Genomic DNA, 22,567 nt, shown 5'->3' on the forward strand with positions numbered 1-22,567 from the left:
TTATGAACCCTGACCCTTTCCGCGTGGCTTTGGAGAGGTCGGGGGATATTATGTTCGTAGTTAACACCTTCTGGCGTATTTCCTCTAGGAGGAGTTGGAATTTCCCCCACCGGCGAAACCTCCAGCAATGGTGTTAACCGTGAAGTTTGGGTCTTTCTTGGACATTTTTTAGAGAAAGTGGTAATAATGAAAGGTGTGGCATAAGTCAGTTTTATTAGGGCCCCGTGTTGAGCGTCTCTCTATTTGATAAAAAAAAAAGGTACATATGGGTAGCAACCCTAAGCAAGTAGGGGTTGCTATAGACTTTAGTCTGTGGGATTAAAGCATGTTCACGAGGGTGAGAATCTCTGTTTTAGGATTGTGTTTCTGTATGTGTATTAGATTGTCCTCTCTCAACCCTCAGGTTGAGATATTTATAGAGCTTATGGGTTTGGGTTTAAGGTTTCTCAAAAATAGCAACCGCCCATCCTACTAATGGTAATGGACTGTAAAATCCTTATTTCCTAGGGAGACGTGGGTTATTACCTTGGCTCTTTTTCCGCATTATCTCTGACCAAGACACATCACTTCTCATGTTTTTCTATCCTGGACGAATCGGGCGTATCGCGGACGATTTCATCCTCTCGTGGGCGATATGATCCAGTCGCCCCTTGTAGGCAATATGATCTCATTCTCCCGTGTGGATCCTCACAAATATATCACTACAAAAATCTACAAAAACATAAAATAATTAAAAGAAAAATACTTAAAACGAATATTTAAAAGCATGCAACGATTGTCATTAACAATCTTTTAATTGAGTTTCACCATAAATTTCAAACTTATTTGAAGGCTTTTAAGCTCGGCTTTGTACTCGAGTCATTCATTTTCTTTTGAGCAAACTTTTTGAGTCACATCTCCATTTATAATACATAAAACACTTCTTTTATTACAAGCACTAGATTCTGAAGCCATTCACCACATTTAAATAACCCATAAATAATCCATTTTTGGGTTTTAGTAACTAACTTCCCTTCATTCTCATGATATGATAGTATGCCACACTTCGAAAAAAAATTCAAGTGCTATAATTCATGGTTTATTTAATCAATTTTCTTATGGAGTATGAACTTAATTGTTGTTGATGGTGTTCTTTACCAAGTAACAAGATGTGTGAACAACTTCACCCCAAAATTGAGGGGAAAGTTTTACATTTCATTGTAGTTCATTATTTCAGCCAATCCATCTTTCCATCTTTGTTCCTTTCAGCATCTTGAATGTGAACAATTTCTATTTCAAGTGAAAATGAATTTCCATATACATTTGTCACTTTTCTCACCATCCTATCTCCAAGGCTTAAAGATCAAAGCATTATGATATATTTCTTCCCTTTCTTTGTAAGAGTGTTGGATAATTTCTTTTCCGTGTCTTGTACATTCTTGACTCACCAAGATCACCATCATCTTCAACCTCGCAATGTCAAAATTATTCTTTTCAATAAACTTTTCAATACCAACTTTCGCCGTTGTCGTGCCTAAATCTGAACCAGTGCTGCTGATACCAATTGTTTATAATGAATCAAACTAAAAAGATTTAAAACTATAAAAACTAATGCATTAAAAATAACAAGTACAGACAAATCCAATGTGTGTAACTATGTTCATTAATTATATGTTTAGGTACAAATTGTGCAAGTACTCATAAGCAACGGCAAGGCAAGTAAAAGAGTTGGCCTCCTGTCACACTATATTGAAAAGAAGAAGAAAAAAGGACAAAGAAATCAACAAAAGAATTTGTAAATAATAAGGGCTTTTAAAAAAAGGGCCCATTTGATGACTAATGGAAACTACTTCAGCTCCACTCCACCAGCACTGCAATGGAATTGTTTCTTTTACAGATCATACAACATCTTCCAAACAGTTGATCTAGTTATCTTCACCTTAATTTTGTCAGTGTTAATCTGAATACATTCTGCTTTACATCAAGATACGAAGAACGGCGAGGCCAACAGCGGATATTGACACAAGTGTTCCTATGCAGTATTTTATCACATCATATTTGGCTGCTTCTAGCTGAGCCCTTAATGCATGGATCTCCTGAACATTGTATTAATATTAAAGAAAATCGAAATGGCATGGAACAATAATAACTTGAAAACTACTACTGTTCGCTATTTTGCTTACTCTATCAAGTTTGTTAGTCAGGTTGTTAGTTTCAGCATTCTGATTGGCTAGTTCCTCCCTTATTCTCCTGCGCTTGAAGGAAAACATCAAGAATCATGGTGGAAAATATGATATTGCATGAAACACGAGTTCTGTAATGCTCGATAAAGGGTTTTTTATTCAAAATTCTTACCCTCTTTCAAGGTTTAAATCCAACCGCTGTCCAGCCGTTACTTTATCTATCTCATACCTACACAACAACCCAGAACAAAGCATCATAAATATTATAACCTGACAAATGAAGTTAGTAGTTGATCAAGGAAAATGAATGAAGTGTGATTAAACAGACCTCAATTCACTACGCATCTTCTCTATATCATTCCTAAGCTTCTCAGTTTCATGTTGAAGTAGAGAAAAGTGGTGTCCCTGCATTATAATATTTTCATTAATATGACCACATCAGGCAAACAAACGTCAACCTCAATTCAATAATTGAGGAAAAATACAAGCACAAACAGAGGAAAACAAGGACCGAAGAAAAATAGAAAAAAGAAACAAAGTAATTCCAATAGAAAGATGGGTCAGCTCCTTGCATAATTTCCTAAATATTGCAACCAATACCGACCAAACCTATTTAATAGAATTTATATGCATTGTTCATCACAGGATTGTTTCAATAACCACACAAATTTCTAGAACACACGCACCTATTTATATTTAGTTTGACGATCACAAGCCAGCTACACAAAGGGGGTGGTTTTTTTAAAATAAATTTCATAACTAAAAGCAGTTTAACAGACCAAATCCTAAGACCAAAGAGAACCATTTTTTAAAATAAATCTCATAACTAAATGCAGTTTAACAAACCGAATCCTAAAGACCAAAGAGAACCATCTCTTTTCCATTTCTTTTCATACAATCTGGTTTAACAAATATTTGGTATAGTTACTTCGAGAATTTATATCACTCTTTGCACTTGTCTTATGCATAAGTAACACCAATATCAAAAGGTACACCGGCCAGGGAGAGACTATGCATGCCATGCCAGTACAACATCATGCCAAGAGCAGCCATACAATAAAATAAAGGGAAGGAAAGAAGAGAAAAAAAAGATATAAAAAAATGTCAAAACATTATAAGATAGGGAACAGGCGAAGGTAACTAAGAGCTACACTTGAACAAAAGTTTGACTTTACAGAATGAGCTAATTATATTCAGAGAACTCATCCAAACAACAGAATTAGAATGTTATATTGCTGTACAAAACAATGACAACGAATGTATGGTTTGCATTTACCTAATCATAACAGGAGAAGCATGACACACTTAATTCCTAATGTGTAGCATATCAACAAGATGTAAGGAAAAGGAAATCTCAACTTTGTCGAAAGATCTAGTTCAAATTGAACTTTTTTTAGGATCTCCTCATTCTTTGGTTTTCCTTAGCCGTAACAAGCAAAATTAGAAGTGGGAATAGTATTAAACTCTTGTCAGATACTTGGCTTGGTACGCGTAGCTTGCAATCTTTGTTTCCGAGGTTTTTCCGACTATCTAAAAATATGGAGGCCTTTATTATTGACATGGGAGAGTGGAAGGTTGATGTATTGCATTGGTCTTGGAGGTGGAGAAGATCCTTTCTTGTATGGGAAGATGACTTGTTTAGTGAACCAATCCCGCTGGTTGCTGCCATTAATTCCTCTTAAGGTGGAAAGGACTACTGGGTTTGGAAGGGGTATAATTTTACAAAAATATTTTATTTGTTCTGCATACGTGTTTTTCAAAATCACTGCATGGTACCCTCTTCGGTTTCTGCTGATGCTGTTTTTTAAGGTTTCTGGAAAAGTTTGTTTCCTTTGAAAATATTTTATTGGTGTTTGATTTTGGACAGATTACCCACAAGACATGCTCTCTCTAAGAGAGGTGTTGTTATTAATTCTGCAGGGGCTTCTTGCATATTCTGTAATTCTAGCAAAATTTTTCTTTCTCTTTCCTTCCTTTACATTGGAATTATGCTCTCAGTTTGGGCAGGTAGTTGCGGTAAAAAATCAAGAAGATCCTTTTATTGCACTTGGCACACAGTAGTAAGGTTTCTATTTGGTTATAGAGGAACAGTACTGTCTTCAAAGATGAGAGCTGTGAGGAACAGTACTGCAGGACTTATGTTGTAAAAGGGTTGGATTAAATGAGGTTAGCTACTATTTTTAATCAAGACCAGAGAAAGTACCTGTGAACTCTGCACTTCTGCTTTGAATTTGGAAAGATTGGCTTCTTGAAGCATCTCAGTCTTAAGATAAAACCAAAAACCAAAACAGCTAATATCAGTACATAACTTTTGTACCACTATTCTAAAAGCAACAAAACTCAAAATATAGCAACAAAATGCAAATCACACAATCATTGTATCTTAGCAGAAGGAATGTAAATAGGTTTCAAAAGTGCATTACCCTCTCCATTTCTTCTTTTGATACCAATGACTGAGATACATTCTCCAAGCTATCATTCAACACCTCAGTTATAGCAGCAGTTATCGCCTCAGCTTGCATTGAAGGCACACCTTGCGCCTCAAGTTTCTTAACCTACACAGCAACAAAGGGTACAAAAGTTAATCCTTTCTCCATAACCACTACAACAGAATAAGTTCGTGTTTTAAAAACAGAACCGTTTATCTAGAATTGAACCTTGAACTATAACCAAGATGTCTTTTCATTCATCCGGTTCGGTTTTTAAGACATTGAAATAAGGAAAATGAAAGGGAAATATAAAGAAATGTAAATTACAAGGGCTAATGTGTCAACAAGAAATAACTGTTTTCCCTTTGATTTCATAAATTGGGAATAATGCATAGAACCAGAAATGTAAGGGGAAAATTTGGAATATCCAATTCCAAAGCCAGTCAATGGAAGGGGAAAATTGGTTCCTATTTTCCCTAATCGCCTGCAAGCCGCCACGGCGGCCATTTGATACCAAAAAAGCAAGCTTTTTTTGAAAGCCCCAAATTTCTCCAACAATTGCAAATCGATGATCACAGAAACTTTATAGCAGCAGCAACAATTCTAACAAAGAAAAATATAATCATGAACCTTTTAAAAAAATAAAATCAAACGATTAAACGATTTTGCTTGATTGGTTAGAGTTAGTTACCTGAATCGGAATATGATAAGGAAGAAATTGGAGGGAAATTGGAATGAAGAAGAAGGATTTCGTGGTTGGTTGGTTTGGTTCTTTTCCTAGTTCATCCTATTTTGAATCAAAAAATGATTACGACATCATGGTTTCGTTTTGTTGGTCACAAACAAAAGGGAGAATGCCCATGTGGGAATTGTTTTTGTCACTTTTTTTTTTTCCTCTTGTTATATGTTTTTTATTTTTAAGAACTTAACTAATTTAACCATATTGGTTATTATTTCTAAAATTGATTTATGTAACTCCTTAAAATTTTAGTTTTATGAAAAAAAAGCTTTCGGTTCTCTTTGGTAAGACATGTTTTTGAGTTTATAGTTTATGTCTTATGTTTTATAAGCTTATAAGATAATTTAGATTCGTTTAGTAACGGTCTTTTCATCACGAGCTTATAGCTTATTTTATTAGCTTATAGTTTATTTTTCAAACACTATTTCAAATAACGTTTTAACTTATGTCTTATAGCTTATTACTTTTTTTTTTAATTTGAAATAAAATAATTATATATTAAATATCTTTTATGTCATTTTACATTTATAAGTTAATTGAATCTCTAATTTTACCAAACACTTCAATGAGCTTATAAGCTATCAGTCTCACCCATCCGCTATAAGCTATGAGTCATCAGTCATCGGCCATCAGTCATAAGCTATAAGCTATCAACTAACTTATTAGTCAACCGCAATTTTTACCAAACAGATCCTTCATCTAAATTTATTTTCATTTTTTAATACATTAAAATAGTATTAATAAATGTCTAATCAAATTCAGCGGACAAGAAAAAAAAATAAAGAAAATGAGGATCAATATAAGGTGCCACAGACTAGCAAAATCAATAAAAAATCCCAAGTTTGGGTGTATTTGGATTGATTGATTCTAACAAATACATGAGTTTTGTCGAATTAATTTTTATAAAATTTAATTTAATATAATTGATTTATTCATGGATATATTTATGTAAAAATAAATTGAATAATTAACTTAAGTATAAAAATCATTTAGAATTAATTTTAAAATTATAAATTTTAGCTTCAAGTAGAATCAATTATGGAAGTAAAATTAATTCTACTTTTAAAAAATCAAACTTCTCATAATCACAAAAGAATCGATTCTAGCTACCAATTGTACACTTCATTACTAAATATTATACAACAACAACATCAAAAAAATAAAAAACAGCCTAGAGGATTAGAACACCATTAGTAAATAAAAAGAAAAAAGGCTTAATTGCAACTTTAGTCCCCTATTTTGTCTTTTTCTTGATTTTGATCCCTCTATTTTAAAAATAATTATTTTAGTCCCCTTTTAAAGTTTTTTGTGCAATTTTCGTCCCCCTATTTTGTTTTTTCTGCAAAATTAGTCCCTATTGTTGTTCCTTTTTCAACATAAAACTCAAAAGGGGGACCAAAATCGTGGTTTTAAAAATAGGGGGACCAAAATCGAAAAAAAGATAAAATAGGGGGACCAAAGTTGCAATTAAGCCAAGAAAAAATCAAAGTATTTTGCTTTTAATCATAGTTAAGAATGAATTTTGATATTGTTAATAAGTTAAGCTAGATGAAGGTAAGATGTTAGTCTAGAGTTCAATTTTTTACAACAATACATTTTTGTATTTTTTTTATAATATACTAATATAAACAAATTACTAATAATTATAAATCAACAACTTTTTATTTAAAAAAAAAACCATGTGATCCACAGATAATTCCTTATGATTGAATAATCTATTGTTTCATTTTTCCAAGAGATCCAAATACAAGCAAACTTGATAAATATTCTTAGTGCAAATGAATACTACATAATTAGACAGCACCATCACAAAATTAGATACTGGTTGAAGCTGTGACACTTGAACAATAGTATAATTAGAGATTTTAAAAGTTGCGATAATTCTTGACCTAGAAAGAAACAGAAAAGGATAAAAATTTGTAAGGAGTGAAAGTTTTTTTTCACCATGTATAGTGTACTTATATAGTACTGCCTCCAAAAAGAAAGGTCTTCATGTTAAGTATTAGGATTCAAGTGTGAATGGTAAAGTCCCACATCGACTATAAATGAAAGAAATGTTGAATATATAAGAGAATTGACACAGATCCCCATTGCTTAAAGTTTTGGATGGATATGTGGTGTCAAGTGTCACAGCTTTTATTTGAGATAATTGTTGACCTGAGCATATCCTCACTACCTTGTTTACACATTGATATACTTTTGACGCTCCCTTGACTCCCCGACATCCAGCTATGTTCAAGCTGACAGTGGGCGCTTTATATTTATCATTTATATCCACACTTGTCTAAGAATGTGTAATCTAATATATCAATATTATGTATTCGTTAAGTTTAGTATGAGTTAATTCCATCTTTATTGGATGACGTGAAATTTCATGAACAAGTTATCTTTTGATTGTAAATGAATGGAGTTTTTGTTTTGTTTATTGTCATAATTTTCATTCTAAATTTGATCCTTTACAATCTTTTTATTATGAATGAGTATAAGTTTAGTTTTTGTATTATATCTTCATATGTTTAGTTCTAAATTTGATCATCTTAGGATTAAATAAAAGTTTATTAAGTTGCAGTAGTGCTTAATAAACGAACCGTAAGAACTAATACGATAAAGTAGAGAGTAGGTATAATTGCTTACTTAATCACTTTAGACATAAAGGAGTGGGGTCATAGGGGTAAGCAGGGTAAGTTTTACTTAGGCTATGTTTGGGAGTTTGGAGGGGAAGGGAGGGGAGGGCTTTGGAAAATAGGAAGAATTGGGTGAAAAGAATAAAAAGATTTTGTGTAGGAGGGTTTTGAAGAGTTTGATTTTATTCATAACACCAAAAACCCCATAAAATGAGGAAACTCAAAAATTGTATTGAAGGAGGGTTTTGGAGGGTTTTGGAGGGCTTACATAAATTTTCCAAATATCTTTTAGGTTGTTATACTATTTTGAAAATTAAAAATTTTGTAATGATAATGGCTCTTTTATCATTCTAAACAAAATCATTTTTTCAAAAAATGTCAAATATTTTTCTATATTTTTTTAAAATTTCGTTTTCGGAAGCCTTCCCCTCCCCTCCCCTCCAAACTCCCAAACATAGCCTTAAAGTGTAATGATGTTAATGAAGATTTATGCTTAAGATAGTCATAGTGAATTTTTGCATATTTTCATGTCGTTGACAAACACCACAATGTTTAACCCTGGCCTCACCTGACATCACCACACTCATTCGATGAAACTATGGAAGAGATCATTGTCCAGCGTCTACATATACACTAATTCAAACTCATTATTAATTTATGTTGTTCTATAACTTTATTACATTATAATCAATGTTATTCTCTTTTTAACTCATGAATTATTTTATTGGTTTCAAATGAATTATCAAAACTGATTAATCTCCATTCTTGTGGAATCGGTATTTTTCTTATCACTTGTCACTAGTTTGACTGTGTATACTTGCACACGAGATTTCAAGTAAAAATGATGTAAGCAATTATTCTCAAAAGGTTTATTTTATGGAAGATAGAGATAAAGATAGCAGTGGAAGGTTTAAGGAGGGGGTGAAGAATGGAAATTATGGATAATAATGAGTAAATGCAATGGATAAATATTTAAATTTATCTTTCAATAGATTCTTACAAATGGTTACGAGTCACAAATTGATGGATTAACTCTTTTAGAGAAAAATTGTTTTTTTTTTTTGGAGAAAGTGGATTGATCATGAGCATTGCATAAATAACAACGCCTCTAATCAGCCCACACAATCTGAATTTGAAACAAGATAACTTTTTATATATAATGCTAGTTGTGATCGAACAAAAGATTTGAGAGAATGTGAACTTAGAACCTAGTGAGGCTAGGATTTTATGAATAAGTGACTATCACCTCAACATAACGGTTCAATTTATAGAATCATTTATGCGCATTAAAAGGAAATTGTGTTTCTCTAGTTTGTGTTGGTGCATTGAAAGAGCGCACCACAAAATCACAAATGATTTTTATTAATTTTAATCTATTATTCACCTGATTCATTGTAATCGCCTATTTATTCTTATAAAAAAATAGCATGTGTCTAGCAGCATATTACTACTTTCCAAATGATGAGAATGTTATGTTATCTAGCTTGTATATTTGGTCATTAGCTTAAGGTTATGGCTTTTGAATTTGAAGCATTGAACAAAAATGGAACCTAGATCACAGTTGATGTACCACCTTGTGTGAAACCTATTGGCAGTAAAAGAGTTTACAAACGAAAAAACAAGGTTGATGGAACTATAGAGTGATATAATGGTAGGTTGGTAGACAAAGGATACAACCAAATTGAAGATTTGGATTTGTTGACACATTTTCTCTTGTGGTAAAACATACAATTGTCAAAACACTTCTTGCCGTTGTTGCAGTTCACAATTGGCTCTTGCACCAAGTGGATGTCAACGATGCTTCTTGCATGGAGAGTTGCAAGAAGATGTGTATATGGCTATCACCGAAGTTGTTCTTTGTGTTATGCCTAAATAGGTCTGTAAACTCTTGAAGAGTCTACATAGATTTAAAAAAGGTAGCAGAAAAATGGTATGAGAAATTGACTACATTACTTATTCAGCAAGGTTACACTCAATCTACTTTATATTTTCTAAATTCACTCTCAAAATTATTTCTACATTTGCCGTTATTCAATAATATATTGATGACTTTATACTAGTTGGAAAATCAATGCAAGAGTTTGATAGAATTTAAGTCATATTCGACACAAGTTTCAACATCAAAGATTTGGGATTGCTCAAGTATTTCCTGGTTTTGGAGGTAGCACATTTAAAGGAGGGAATTTACTTGTCCTAGAGAAAATATTGCTCGAACCTTTTACATGAATCTAGCCTTCTTGGTTCTAAACCAGCTAAAACACCTCTTGATCCTTCTATCAAACTTCATGATGAAGGTTGAAAACCTTTTGATGACATTGAATTCTATAGAAGAATAATTGGCAGATTGATGTACTTAAACCTTGAACACCACTAGATTGGACATTATATTTTCTACACAACAACTAAGTTAATTCCTCCATAATCCTACCATGGTTTATTACCAAGCTGCCTGTAGCGTTGTTAGACATTTTAAGTACAATCCTTGTGGAGGTTTCATATTCTATAGAAACTCATAAATGCAAATCATTGGCTATTCAGATGCATATTAGGTTGGGTGTATTGGTTCTAGAAAATCATTTTCTAGTTATTATTTCTTTCTAGATTCTTCGTTGATTTTTTTTGCATGCAAAGAAACAGCAAACAATCTCTCATCTTTTTTTGAAGCTAAGTACATGGCATTGTCATCAGCTATTTGTGAATTACTTTGGATGGTGTTTCTAATAAAGGATTTTTGTATCACTTGTTCCAAGCCTTTTGTCCTATATTGTGACAGCCTAAGTGTCATGCACATTGCTTCCAACCCTGTTTTTCATGAGATGACAAAACACCTAAAAATTGATTGTCGTCTTGTGCGTGAAAAGGTTCAACAAGGCTTGTTGTGCCCACGTCCAATCTCATGACAAGAGCAACTCACAGACTTCTTGGCAGAGACTTTAACTACATCTAAATTCAATAACTTTATTTTCAAACTTAGCATGATAAACATCTACCATGCTCGGGTTGAGATTTGTTAAAATCTAAAGCTTAAGAATATCTAGTTCTTGATTAAGTTTAGTCATTACTGAATAACTAAACTAGTAGTTACTTATAACTACTTTTCAATTATTGCGTTTTCTTACCTTTACTCAATTTAAAATCAATTGTATAAATAAAATTTCTCTCCATTAAATTCATTTTAATTAATGAAATAAATTACATTATGTGTCAATGCTTCCATTAACTTCTATAATTGCATTAGTTCAACAAGCACCAAATAATTAGCCTCATGATTACATCAACCTTTCATCTCTAATACTAGAACAAAACAGACATTATGTCCCAGCAATTTAACAAGGAACCATTATTAAGGGTGAGCTCACTAAAATTGATTTTACAATTTAACAAGTATACATCTATTTTATGTTAAAATTTATTCAATTTTTAGTTAGATTTTATTTAATGTGAGTGGGATAATTTAACTAGTAGTAATGAGAAATATAATGAATGGAAAAACAATCTTGTAATATCATAAAAAAACAATATCGTAAAATTAGAAGTTGTCAAACATAGTGGCTTAGGCTAAGCCACTATGTATAAGAGATCTGTTCGGACAATTAGAACATCCACTGCAAGGATCCGATCAATCAGTCTCTTTAAAAGAGAAACAGAAAAATGATAGACCAATCCTAGGGTTTTAGGATCATGAGAAAGTGGATGGGACTCTGAATGTGACACTTCCACTAATCATTACCGCTATCATCGCTAATAATTTTGTCTCAAGGATCCTCGTAGATGAAGGAAGTTCTTGCAATTCAATCTAGTTCACATTTTTCACAGAGATTGGCTTAAGGGAACAAGATTTGAGGTCGTCCGAAGACCAGAGCCACTTAGTATTCAATGATTCTTCCACTCGTTGAACAGTTTTACACATTTATAGTTATCCTATATATTAATGACATTATACTAGTTGTAAATTCACTGCAAGTGTTTGGTTGAATTAAAGTTATACTTGACACAAGTTTCAACATCAAAGATTTAGGATTACTCAAGTATTTTCGGGGTTTGGAGGTAGCTTATTTAAATGAAGGAATTTCCCTGTCCTGGAGAAAATATTGCTTAGACCTTTTATATGAATCTAGTCTTCTTGGTTCTAAACCGGCTGCAACACCTCTTGATACTTCTATGAAGCTCCATGATGAAGATGGAAAACCTTTTGATGACATTAAATCTTATAGAAGAATAATTATTAGATTGATTTCCTTAAATACCATTAGGCAAAACATTATCTTTGTTACAAAACAACTAAGTCAATTTCTCCATAATCCTACCATGATTCATTAGCAAGCTTCTTGCATAGTTATTAAATATTTGAAGTACATCCCTAGTAGAGGTTTCATGTTCTATAGAAACTCAAAATTGCAAATTCTTGGTTATTTTGATGCAAATTGGGTTGGGTGTATTGATTATAGATAATCAATTTCTGATTATTGCTTCTTTTTAGGATCTTCATTGATTTTTTTTTTTGCATGCAAAGAAACAACAAACTATTTCTCGTTCTTCTTCTGAAACTAAGTACATGACACTACCATTAGCTACTTGAGAATTACTTTGGATGATGTTTCTAATAAAGGATCTTTATATCACTTGTTCCAAGCTTTTTTGTCCTATATTATGACACCTTAAGTGTCATGCATATTATTTCCTATCCAGTTAAGAGGACGAAACACCTAAAAATTATTTGTCACCTGTGCGTGAAAAGGTTCAACGAGACTTGTTGCACCCAAGGTAGTCAAGCACGGGATCTTAAGTAGGATCGGACGGCCTATGAAAAATCTTAAAGCAAGGATCGTAGCACGACACTTAAGATCTTACTAAAGGACAAAATGGTAAACTCACATGAACAAAAACATGAAAATTATAATACATGAACAAAATAACTTATAAATCACAACTTTCAACTAATTTAATTAATAATTCATAACCATCATTCCATAATTTAATAATCTTAAAAGATCAAGTTCAACATAAGTAGCTCAAAAAACATAAATATAACATATAAGTCTAATCATCTAAGATATTACTAAACATCTAAATAATCTTCACAGCTAAACCGGGCTTAACATTGTCCCGCATTATTATCTTGATGTCATCTGGAACAGCTAAACAGGGCCTAACATTGTTTCTGGTTCCGGCCAAATGATGCTTCAAACGATACACACCTCCTGTAAACTCACCCTCACAAAACTTACACTTCACTTTTCTTGAAGCTAGGTCAATTAAAACACAATATTTCCGAGCTGGGTCAGAAGTAGTTGATGAAACATTTTGTGATCCTAAGTTTGAAGCCATTAGATAGGGAGAAGATAAACTGAAGAAGTTTGAAGTTTTCATCAAAAACAAAATAGCAAAAGGTAAGAAAACAGAGGATGAAGAGAAAAAAATCGTGAAAAGAAGGAGAGGAGCGTGAAATCAGTTGAAGACGGAGAGGATGAACAGCAAAATGTTCGTGAAACAAAACAGAGGAGCGTCGTTTCTATTTTGTTTTAGGGTTAGGGTTAGTTTAAAAAAAACTGGGTTTTCACTTTAAAAACCCGACCCGGTTTGACAGGCCAAACCAGAAAAAGGCCCAGCACTATTTTTTTACGATCTTCTAAAAAAAACTCGATCTTGACTATGACGACGACCAAAACCGATCTCGATCTAGCACTCGTTTTTTACTACATTGGTTGCGCCTACTTCCAATCTCATCACAAGAGCAACTCGCAAATTTCTTAATAAAATCTTTACCTACTCTTAAATTCAATAATTTTATTTTTAAACTTGGCATGATAAACATCTACCATACTCTGATTGAGAGAAATTGTTAAGATATAAAGCCTAGGAATAATTAATTCTTGATTAAGTTTAATTAGAAGTAAGCTAAATAACTTAATTAGTTGTTATTTATAACTACTTTTCAGATATTGTATTTTCTTACCTTTATTCAATTTGAAATCAATTGTGTAAATAGAATTTTCCCCCACCAATTCATTCAACTTCGTGAAATAACTTAAATTCTCTGCCAATGCTTCCATTAGCCACTCTAATTGCATTAGTTCAACAAGCACCAAAAAGGCTGACTACATCAACCTTTCATCTATAATACTAGTATTACAAAACAGTTATTATGTCCCAGCAATTTAACAAGGAATTATTAATAAGGGTGAGGTCACTAACAACTGATCCTAAATGATTTTGTAATTTAAATATACATCTATTTTCGAGAATACTTTCTGTTACCATTTACTCAATTTTTAATTAGATTTTATTTAATGTGAGGGGGATAATTTAACTAGTAGTAATAATCAATAGAATGAATGGAAAAACAATCTTGTAAAATTAGAGGTTGTCAAACATGGTAAGTAGCTTAGACTAAATAATACTGGTGGTGGATGGTAAAGTAAAGAAATTAGGCAAGTGTGGCCATTACTCATCCTCCTAATCAAATAGAATTGTTAAAAATCTAAAAACTGAGTCCATGTTTAACCAATTCCTTTTCAATGATAGTGTTTAACTGCTCCACCATTTCAGTTGTAAGAAGATTTTTCCAATCTCCAACTTGGCCGCGTCGGAAAAAATATTTGTTTTCAACACCGGACGCCGCTTTTCCAATTTTATTGACTTCCAATTCACTCAACTTCTCAAAACTACATAAATTTAATATATCCACAACCATGCCTCTAGATTCTTCTTCTTTGGAGAATGGACACTCCATAAACTCGGCAAGTTTTTTCAAATAAAAATCCGGTATCATTTTCATTTCTTCATATCTCAAAAACATTATAAACTTGTTTGATCTTTCCATCAGACTTTCTTTCCAATATCCTAGTATATGCTCCCAAAAGGGTCCAAAAGGACTCGCTCCTCTACAAAAACTTTCAAACAACTGATCTAATGTAAGTTTTTCCATACTTTGAGGTCTTAGCTTGTTTATGAAATACCAAAATGAAACAAAAGTGTCTTTAGGATCTCTACAAAGATACACAATCTTACATCTTGACTCTTTCACAGATTTTGGCAACAGATCATAAGGAAGATGTGTACAAAAGAGTCTTGGATGGGATAATGAGTTGAGATTAGGAAGAATATCTTTATTAATGTAAAGATCATGTTCAAAAAATGGAACAAGATCATGAGGGTTGGAACTAAGCAATGGATGGTTAAGATGAATATTTGGATATTTGTTGCGGTTTAGCAAAGCAAAAGTCAAGGCTTTGAGCCAAGTGGTACCTGATTTGGGAGGAGTAACTAAGAGGATATCAGTATCAAGTGCTTGAAAGTGTTGTTGACATGATAAAACATTTTGGAGAGTTGTTGTCCCAATCCAACATCCTTGATATTGATGGTAAGGGGTTGTAAGCCACCCTTTTTCTAATGGTAAGGTGGATATAAATTCTTTGTACTCTCCAGCTAAGTCAATTTCTTGCAAGTATCTTGGCACTAGAGAGTTCTCGTCACTTGATTTATCCATTGTGGATGTAGTAGTGTAGGAAGTATAAAGGCTCAATATAGAATGGTTTGGTCTTAGATGGTTAAACCGCAGGTTGATTCATATATATATATATATATATATATATATATATATATATATATATATATATATATATATATATATATATATATATATATATATATATATATATATATATATATATATATATATATAGGGGGTAATAACATAACACTGGACCTAAAATAATAGTGCAATATAAGAATACAAATCTGACTTTATTATTAAATGAGTTTCACAACTTTTTTAAAAATTATATTATAATATGACTCTAACCCCAGCATCACATCAGCTTCCTCAATAATCACGTGCATGCATCTCATGTTCTCCAACTCAGACCACCTTCTGATTCTCCCTCTCCGTCAGACACGGATCCATGTATTTTTTAGCCAGTATGTACAGTAGGGAGAATCAAATAATGTAACTAACAAACTTAATGGACCATCTTAAGCTTTCATTTATGGTTGAACATGATATATTAAGGGTTAAAATCCTCTCCATTTTTTTCTCTCTCCATTTACTCCATTACTATACTTTTATGTGTAAACAACACACATATCGAAAACATGTGACATATATTTAATGATTATTTAATTTTATACACCTAAAACTATAGTAATGGAAAAGTCAAACACACAAATAAGTTTGAGTATGTTTGGATTAACGGTAGACAAAATTAATTCTGGTATAATTGAGTTTGGTAGAATTAATTTTAATAGAATTGAATTTAATAAAATTGATTTATGTTTGGATACATTTATGAAAAAGTGAGTTCAACAATTAACTTCAGTATAAAAATCACCCATAATTAATTTTAAAATTATAAATTTTAACTTCAAGTTGAACTAATTATACTTTTAAAAATTCAAACATCTCAAAATCACCCGGAAGATTAAAACACCATTTATAAATAATAAGAAAAAAGCAAAGTATTTTGCTTTAAATCATCGTTAAAAATGAACTTTAGATGAATGTAAGATGCTAGTCTATAATTCAATTTTTTACAACAATTTTTGTATTTTTTATAATATACTAATACAAACAAATTACTAATAATTATAAATTGACAACTTTTTTATTTAAAAAAAATCATGTGAACCACATATAATTCCTTATGATTTCCAAGAGATCCAAATACAAGTCAACTTGATAAATATTCTTGGTGCAAATGAATACTACAAAATTAGACAGCACCATCACAAAATTAGATACTGGCTGTGACACTTGAACAATAGTAGAATTAGATATTCTAAAAGTTGTGCCAATTGTTGACCTAGAAAGAAACGGAAAAGGATAAAAAGTTGTAAGAAGGAGTGAAAGTTTTTTTCACCATGTATAGTGTACTTATATAGTACTTCCTCCAAAAAGAAAGGCCTACACGTTAAGTATTAAGATTCAAGTATGAGTGTCAAAGTCTCACATCGACTAGAAATGAAAAAAATGTTGAATATATAAGAGAATGGACACATATCCTCATTGCCTTAAGGTCTTGGATGGATATGTGGTGTCGAGTGTTACATCTTTTATTTGAGATAATTGTTGACCTGAACATATCCTCACCAGTGTTTTAAAAACCGGACCGGACATCAAACCGGTGAGGGTATTGGGTCACTGGTTTATTGGTCGAACCACTGGGTCACTGGTCGAACCGCATGACTAAACCGGGTTAAACCAGATAACTCGGTTGAATAGACCGGTCGTTATAACAAAATTATATATGTATAACTAGCACTTAAATTTTTTGAAAAAATCATATTATAAAAAAATTCACAAGTTCATAATTTAAATTTAAATTTTACACATAAGTATCACACAATAAAATAGTACATAATTATAAAATATAATTGCAAACAAAAGTTTAATCACAACATAATTTAATTGAATAATTTATAACAAACTAATTCCATTGTCTACTAAACTTAATTTGAATAAAAAAATTGTTTTAATGTTGGGATCTCTTTCTTCAATATCAAAATCATCGGTAATAAAATCAGCCGCATTTGCAACAATTTTTTTATTTTTTTATTTTATTTATTTAATTTTTTATTTTAAATTTTAATTAAAATAGTCAAAACGACGTTGTTTTAATTTTTTAAAATAAAAAAATTTTAAAAAAATAAAAAAATGCAATTAAACCGCTGGTTTTCCCGGTTTTAGCGGTTTACACCGGTTTTGACCGGTTCACACCGGTTCAATGGCATTCCCGATCCAGTTATTGAACTAGACCGGTTACCTGACCGGTTCCCGGTTCAACCGGTCCGATCGGCCGGTTCGGTCTGGTTTTTAAAACACCGATCCTCACTGCCTTAAGGTTTTAAGAGGATGTGTGATGTCAAGGTCTCTTGGATCCTGAACGTTTAGCACATTGATACTTTTGGCACTCCCTGGACTCCCCGACATCTAGCTACATTCAAGCTGACATGGGGCGCTTTATATTTATCATTTGTATTCACACTTGTCTAAGAATGTGTAATCTAATATATTAATATTATGTATTTGTTACGTTCAATATGAGTTATATCCTCATTGCCTTAAGGTTTTAAGAGGATGTGTGATGTCAATGTCTCTTGGATCCTGAACGTTTAGCACATTGATACTTTTGGCGCTCCCTGGACTCCCCGACATCCAGTTACGTTCAAGCTGACATGGGGCGCTTTATATTTATCATTTGTATTCACACTTGTCTAAGAATGTGTAATCTAATATATCAATATTATGTATTCGTTACGTTCAGTATGAGTTAATTCCATTTTTATTGGATGACGTGAAATTTCATGAAAAAGTTATCTTTTGATTGTGAATGAATAAAGTTTTTGTTTTGTTTATTGTCATATGTTTCATTCTAAATTTGATCCTTTACCATCTTTTGATTATGAATGAGTATAAGTTTAGTTTTTGTATTATATCTCCATATGTTTAATTCTAAATTTGATCATCTTAGGGTTAAATAAAAGTTTATTAAGTAGTAGTGCTTAATAAATAAACTTTAAGAACTAATACGATAAAGTAGAGAGTGGGTATACATTGCTTACTTAATCACTTTATACATAGAGGAGTGGGGCCATAGAGGTAAACAGGGTAAGTTGTACTTAAAGTGTAATGATTTTAATGAAGACTTATGCATAAGATTGTCATAGTGAATTGTTGCATATTTTCATGTCGTTGACAAACACCACAATGTTTAACCCTGACATCACCACACTCATTAGATGAAACTATGGAAGAGATCATTGTCCAGTTTCTACATCTACACTAATTCAAACTCATTATTAATTTATGTTGTTGTATAACTTTATTACATTATAATCAATGTTATACTCTTTTTAACTCATGAATTATTTTATTGGTTTCAAATGAATTATCAAAAGTGTTTAATCTCCATTCTCGTTGAATCGATATTTTTCTTATCACTTGCCACTAGTTTGATTGTGTATACTTGCACACGATATTTAAAGCAACAATGATGTAAGCAATTCTTCTCAAAAGGTTTATTTTATGGAAGATAGAGATAAAGATAGCAGTGGAGGGTTTAAGGGGTGAAGAATGGAAATTATGAATAATAAAGAGTAAATGCAATGGATAAATATTTAAATTCATCTTTCAATAGATTCTTACAAATGTTTATGAGTCACAAATTAATGGATTAACTCTTTGAGAGAGAAAAAAAATTTAGAAAGTGGATTGATCACGAGCCTTGCATAAATAACAATGCCTCTACTCAGTCCACGCAATCTGAATTTGAAACAAGATAACTTTTTGTATATAATACTAGTTGTGATCGAACAAAAGATTTCAGAGAACGTGAACTTAGAACCTAGTGAGGCTAGGATTTTGTGAATAAGTTACTATCACCTCAACATGATGGTTCTATTTATAGAATCATTTATGCGCATTAAAGGGAAATTGTATTTCTATAGTTTGTGTTGGTGCATTGAAAGAGCGCACCACGAAATCATAAATGATTTTTATTAATTTTAATCTATTATTTATTCATTGTAATCACCTATTTAATCTTATAAAAAATGGCATGTGTCTAGTAGCATATTACTACTTTCCAAATGATGAGAATGTTATGTTATCTAGCTTGTATATTCGGTCATTAGCTTAAGGTTATGGCTTTTGAATTGGAAGCATTGAACAAAAATGGAATCTGGATCACAGTTGATTTACCACCTTGTGTGAACCCTATTGGCAGTAAAAGAGTTTACAAATTAAATACAAGGTCGATGGAAATATATAGAGATATAAGGATAGGTTGGTAGACAAAGGATACAACCAAATTGAAGATTTGGATTTTTTGACACATTTTCTCTTGTGGTAAAACATACAACTGTCAAAACACTTCTTGCCGTTGTTGCAATTCACAATTGGTTCTTGCACCAAGTGAATGTCAACGATACTTCTTGCATGGAGAGTTTCAAGAAGATGTGTATATGACTATCATCGAACTTGTTCTTTGTGTTATGCCTAACCAGGTCTGTAAACTCTTGAAGAGTCTACATAGATTTAAAAAAAGGTAGTTGAAAAATGGTATGAGAAATTGACTACATTACTTATTCAGCAAGGTTACACTCAATCTACTTTATATTTTCTTAATTCACTCTTAAAACTATTTTCATATTTACAGTTATTCTAGAATATATTGATGACTTTATACTAGTTGAAAATTCAATGCAAGAGTTTGATAGAATTTAAGTCATATTCGACACAAGTTTCAACATCAAAGATTTGAGATTGCTCAAGTATTTCTTGGTTTTGGAGATAGCACATTTAAAGGAGGGAATTTACTTGTCCTAGAGAAAATATTGCCCGAACCTTTTACATGAATCTAGCCTTCTAGGTTCTAAACCGACTAAAACACCTCTTGATTCTTCTATCAAACTGCATGATGATGGTTGAAAACCTTTTGATGACATTGAATTCTATATAAGAATAATTGGTAGATTGATGTACTTAAACCTTGAACACCACTAGATTGGACAATATATTTGCTACACAACAACTAAGTTAATTCCTCCATAATCCTACCATGACTTATTACCAAGCTGCCTGTAGCGTTGTTAGATATTTGAAGTATATTCCTAGTAGAGGTTTCATATTCTATAGAAACTCATAATTGCAAATCATTGCCTATCCAGATGCATATTAGGTTGGGTGTATTGGTTCTAGAAAATCATTTTCTAGTTATTATTTCTTTCTAGATTCTTTGTTGATTTTTTTGCATGCAAAGAAACAACGAAACATCTCTCAATCTTTTTTTTGAAGCTAAGTACATGGCATTGTCATCATCTATTTGTGAATTACTTTGGATGGTGTTTCTAATAAAGGATTTTTGTATCACTTGTTCCAAGCCTTTTGTCCTATATTGTGACAGCGTAAGTGTCATGCACATTGCTTCCAACCCAATTTTTCATGAGATGACAAACCACCTAAAAATTTATTGTCGTCTTGTGCGTGAAAAGGTTCAACAAGGCTTGTTGTGCCTGCGTTCAATCTCATGACAAAAGCAACTCACAAACTTCGCAGAGACTTTACCTACTTCTAAATTCAATAACTTTATTTTCAAACATGGCATGATAAACATCTACCATGCTCGGGTTGAGATAGAATGTTAAAATCTAAAGCCTAAGAATAACTAGTTCTTGATTAAGTTTAGTCAGTACTGAATAACTAAACTAGTAGTTACTTGTAACTACTTTTCAGTTATTGCATTTTCATACCTTTACTCAATTTGAAATCAATTGTATAAATAAAATTTCTCTCCGTTAAATTCATTTTAATTAATGAAATAAATTAAATTATGTGTCAATTCTTCCATTAACTTCTATAATTGCATTAGTTCAACAAGCACCAAATAATTAGCCTCATGATTACATCAAACTTTCATCTCTAATACTAGAACAAAACAGACATTATGTCCCAGCAATTTAACAAGGAATCATTACTAAGGGTGAGCTCACTAAAATTGATTACCACGATATTAATTGATTTTATAATTTAAGTATACACCTATTTTCTATTAAAATTTATTCGATTTTTAATTAGATTTTATTTAATGTGAGTGGGATAATTTAACTAGTAGTGATGATCAATAGAATGAATGAAAAAACAATCTTGTAATATCATCAAAAAAAAATCTCGTAAAATTAGAAGTTGTCAAACATAATGGCTTAGACTAAGCCACTCTGTATAAGAGATCTGTTTGGACAATTAGAACCCCACTGCAAGGATCCGATAAATCAGTCTCTTTAAAAGAGAAACAGAAAAATGATAGACCAATCCTAGGGTGTTAGGATCATGCGAAAGTGGATGGGACTCTGAATGTGACACTTCCACTAATCATTACCGCTACCGTCACTAATAATTTTGTCTCAAGGATCCTTGTACAAGAAGGAAGTTCTTACAACTCGATCTAGTTCATAATTTTCACAGAGATTGGCTTAAGGGAACAAGATTTGAGGTCGTCCGAAGACCAGAGCCTCTTAGTATTCAATGATTCTTCCACTCGTTGAACATGTTTACACATTTATAGTTATCCTATATATATTAATGACATTATACTAGTTTGTAAATTCAATGCAAGTGTTTGGTGGAATTAAAGTTATACTTGTCACAAGTTTCAACATCAAAGATTTAGGATTACTCAAGTATTTTCAGGGTTTGGAGGAAGCACATTCAAAGGAAGGAATTTCCCTGTCCCGGAGAAAATATTTCTTAGACCTTTTATATGAATCTAGTCTTCTTGGTTCTAAACCAGCTGCAACACCTCTTGATCCTTCTATCAAGCTCCATGATGAAGATGGAAAACCTTTTGATGACATTAAATCTTATAGAAGAATAATTGGTAGATTGATTTCCTTAAACACCACTAGGCAGGACATTATCTTTGCTACAAAACAACTAAGTCAATTTCTCCATAATCCTACCATGATTCATTACCAAGTTGCCAGCATAGTTATTAAATATTTGAACTACATCCTTACCAGAGGTTTCATGTTCTAAAGAAACTCATAATTGCAAATTCTTGGTTATTTAGATGCAAATTGGATTGGGTGTATTGATTATAGATAATCAACTTCTGGTTA

The 22,567-nt window shown here is 32.0% G+C and overlaps 2 protein-coding genes across 2 annotated transcripts; both read right to left on the reverse strand.

The window, feature by feature from the left end:
* Positions 1-1,609: 1,609 nt before the first annotated feature.
* Positions 1,610-5,465, reverse strand: LOC131652034 (protein FMP32, mitochondrial-like). Its single transcript, XM_058921801.1, has 8 exons — positions 5,283-5,465; positions 4,919-5,194; positions 4,586-4,717; positions 4,366-4,425; positions 2,491-2,567; positions 2,335-2,391; positions 2,163-2,229; positions 1,610-2,075 (listed from the first exon to the last, which is right to left on the reverse strand). Exons 2-8 carry the CDS (start codon positions 5,096-5,098, stop codon positions 1,956-1,958), a joined length of 693 nt encoding a protein of 230 aa, XP_058777784.1. The 5' UTR covers positions 5,099-5,194; positions 5,283-5,465; the 3' UTR covers positions 1,610-1,955.
* An 8,750-nt stretch (positions 5,466-14,215) lies between these two features.
* LOC131646758 (cytosolic sulfotransferase 15-like) lies at positions 14,216-15,489 on the reverse strand. The gene has a single exon (XM_058916721.1). The coding sequence runs from the start codon at positions 15,441-15,443 to the stop codon at positions 14,436-14,438; it is 1,008 nt and encodes a 335-aa protein (XP_058772704.1). The 5' UTR covers positions 15,444-15,489; the 3' UTR covers positions 14,216-14,435.
* Between the last annotated feature and the right edge of the window lie 7,078 nt (positions 15,490-22,567).

This window comes from Vicia villosa, linkage group LG2, assembly GCF_029867415.1.
Source record: "Vicia villosa cultivar HV-30 ecotype Madison, WI linkage group LG2, Vvil1.0, whole genome shotgun sequence".
Classification (NCBI taxonomy): Eukaryota; Viridiplantae; Streptophyta; class Magnoliopsida; order Fabales; family Fabaceae; genus Vicia; species Vicia villosa.

Excerpts from the sequence above, each read along its gene's own strand:
- LOC131646758 (XM_058916721.1), bottom strand. The coding sequence starts at position 15,443 with ATGGATAAATCAAGTGACGAGAACTCTCTAGTGCCAAGATACTTGCAA.
- LOC131652034 (XM_058921801.1), bottom strand. The coding sequence starts at position 5,098 with ATGGCCGCCGTGGCGGCTTGCAGGCGATTAGGGAAAATAGGAACCAAT. Across the intron at positions 2,230-2,334 it reads GATTTAAACCTTGAAAGAGG|GAGAATAAGGGAGGAACTAG; the intron begins GTAAGAATTTTG and ends CTTCAAGCGCAG. Across the intron at positions 2,076-2,162 it reads TGACTAACAAACTTGATAGA|GAGATCCATGCATTAAGGGC; the intron begins GTAAGCAAAATA and ends TACAATGTTCAG.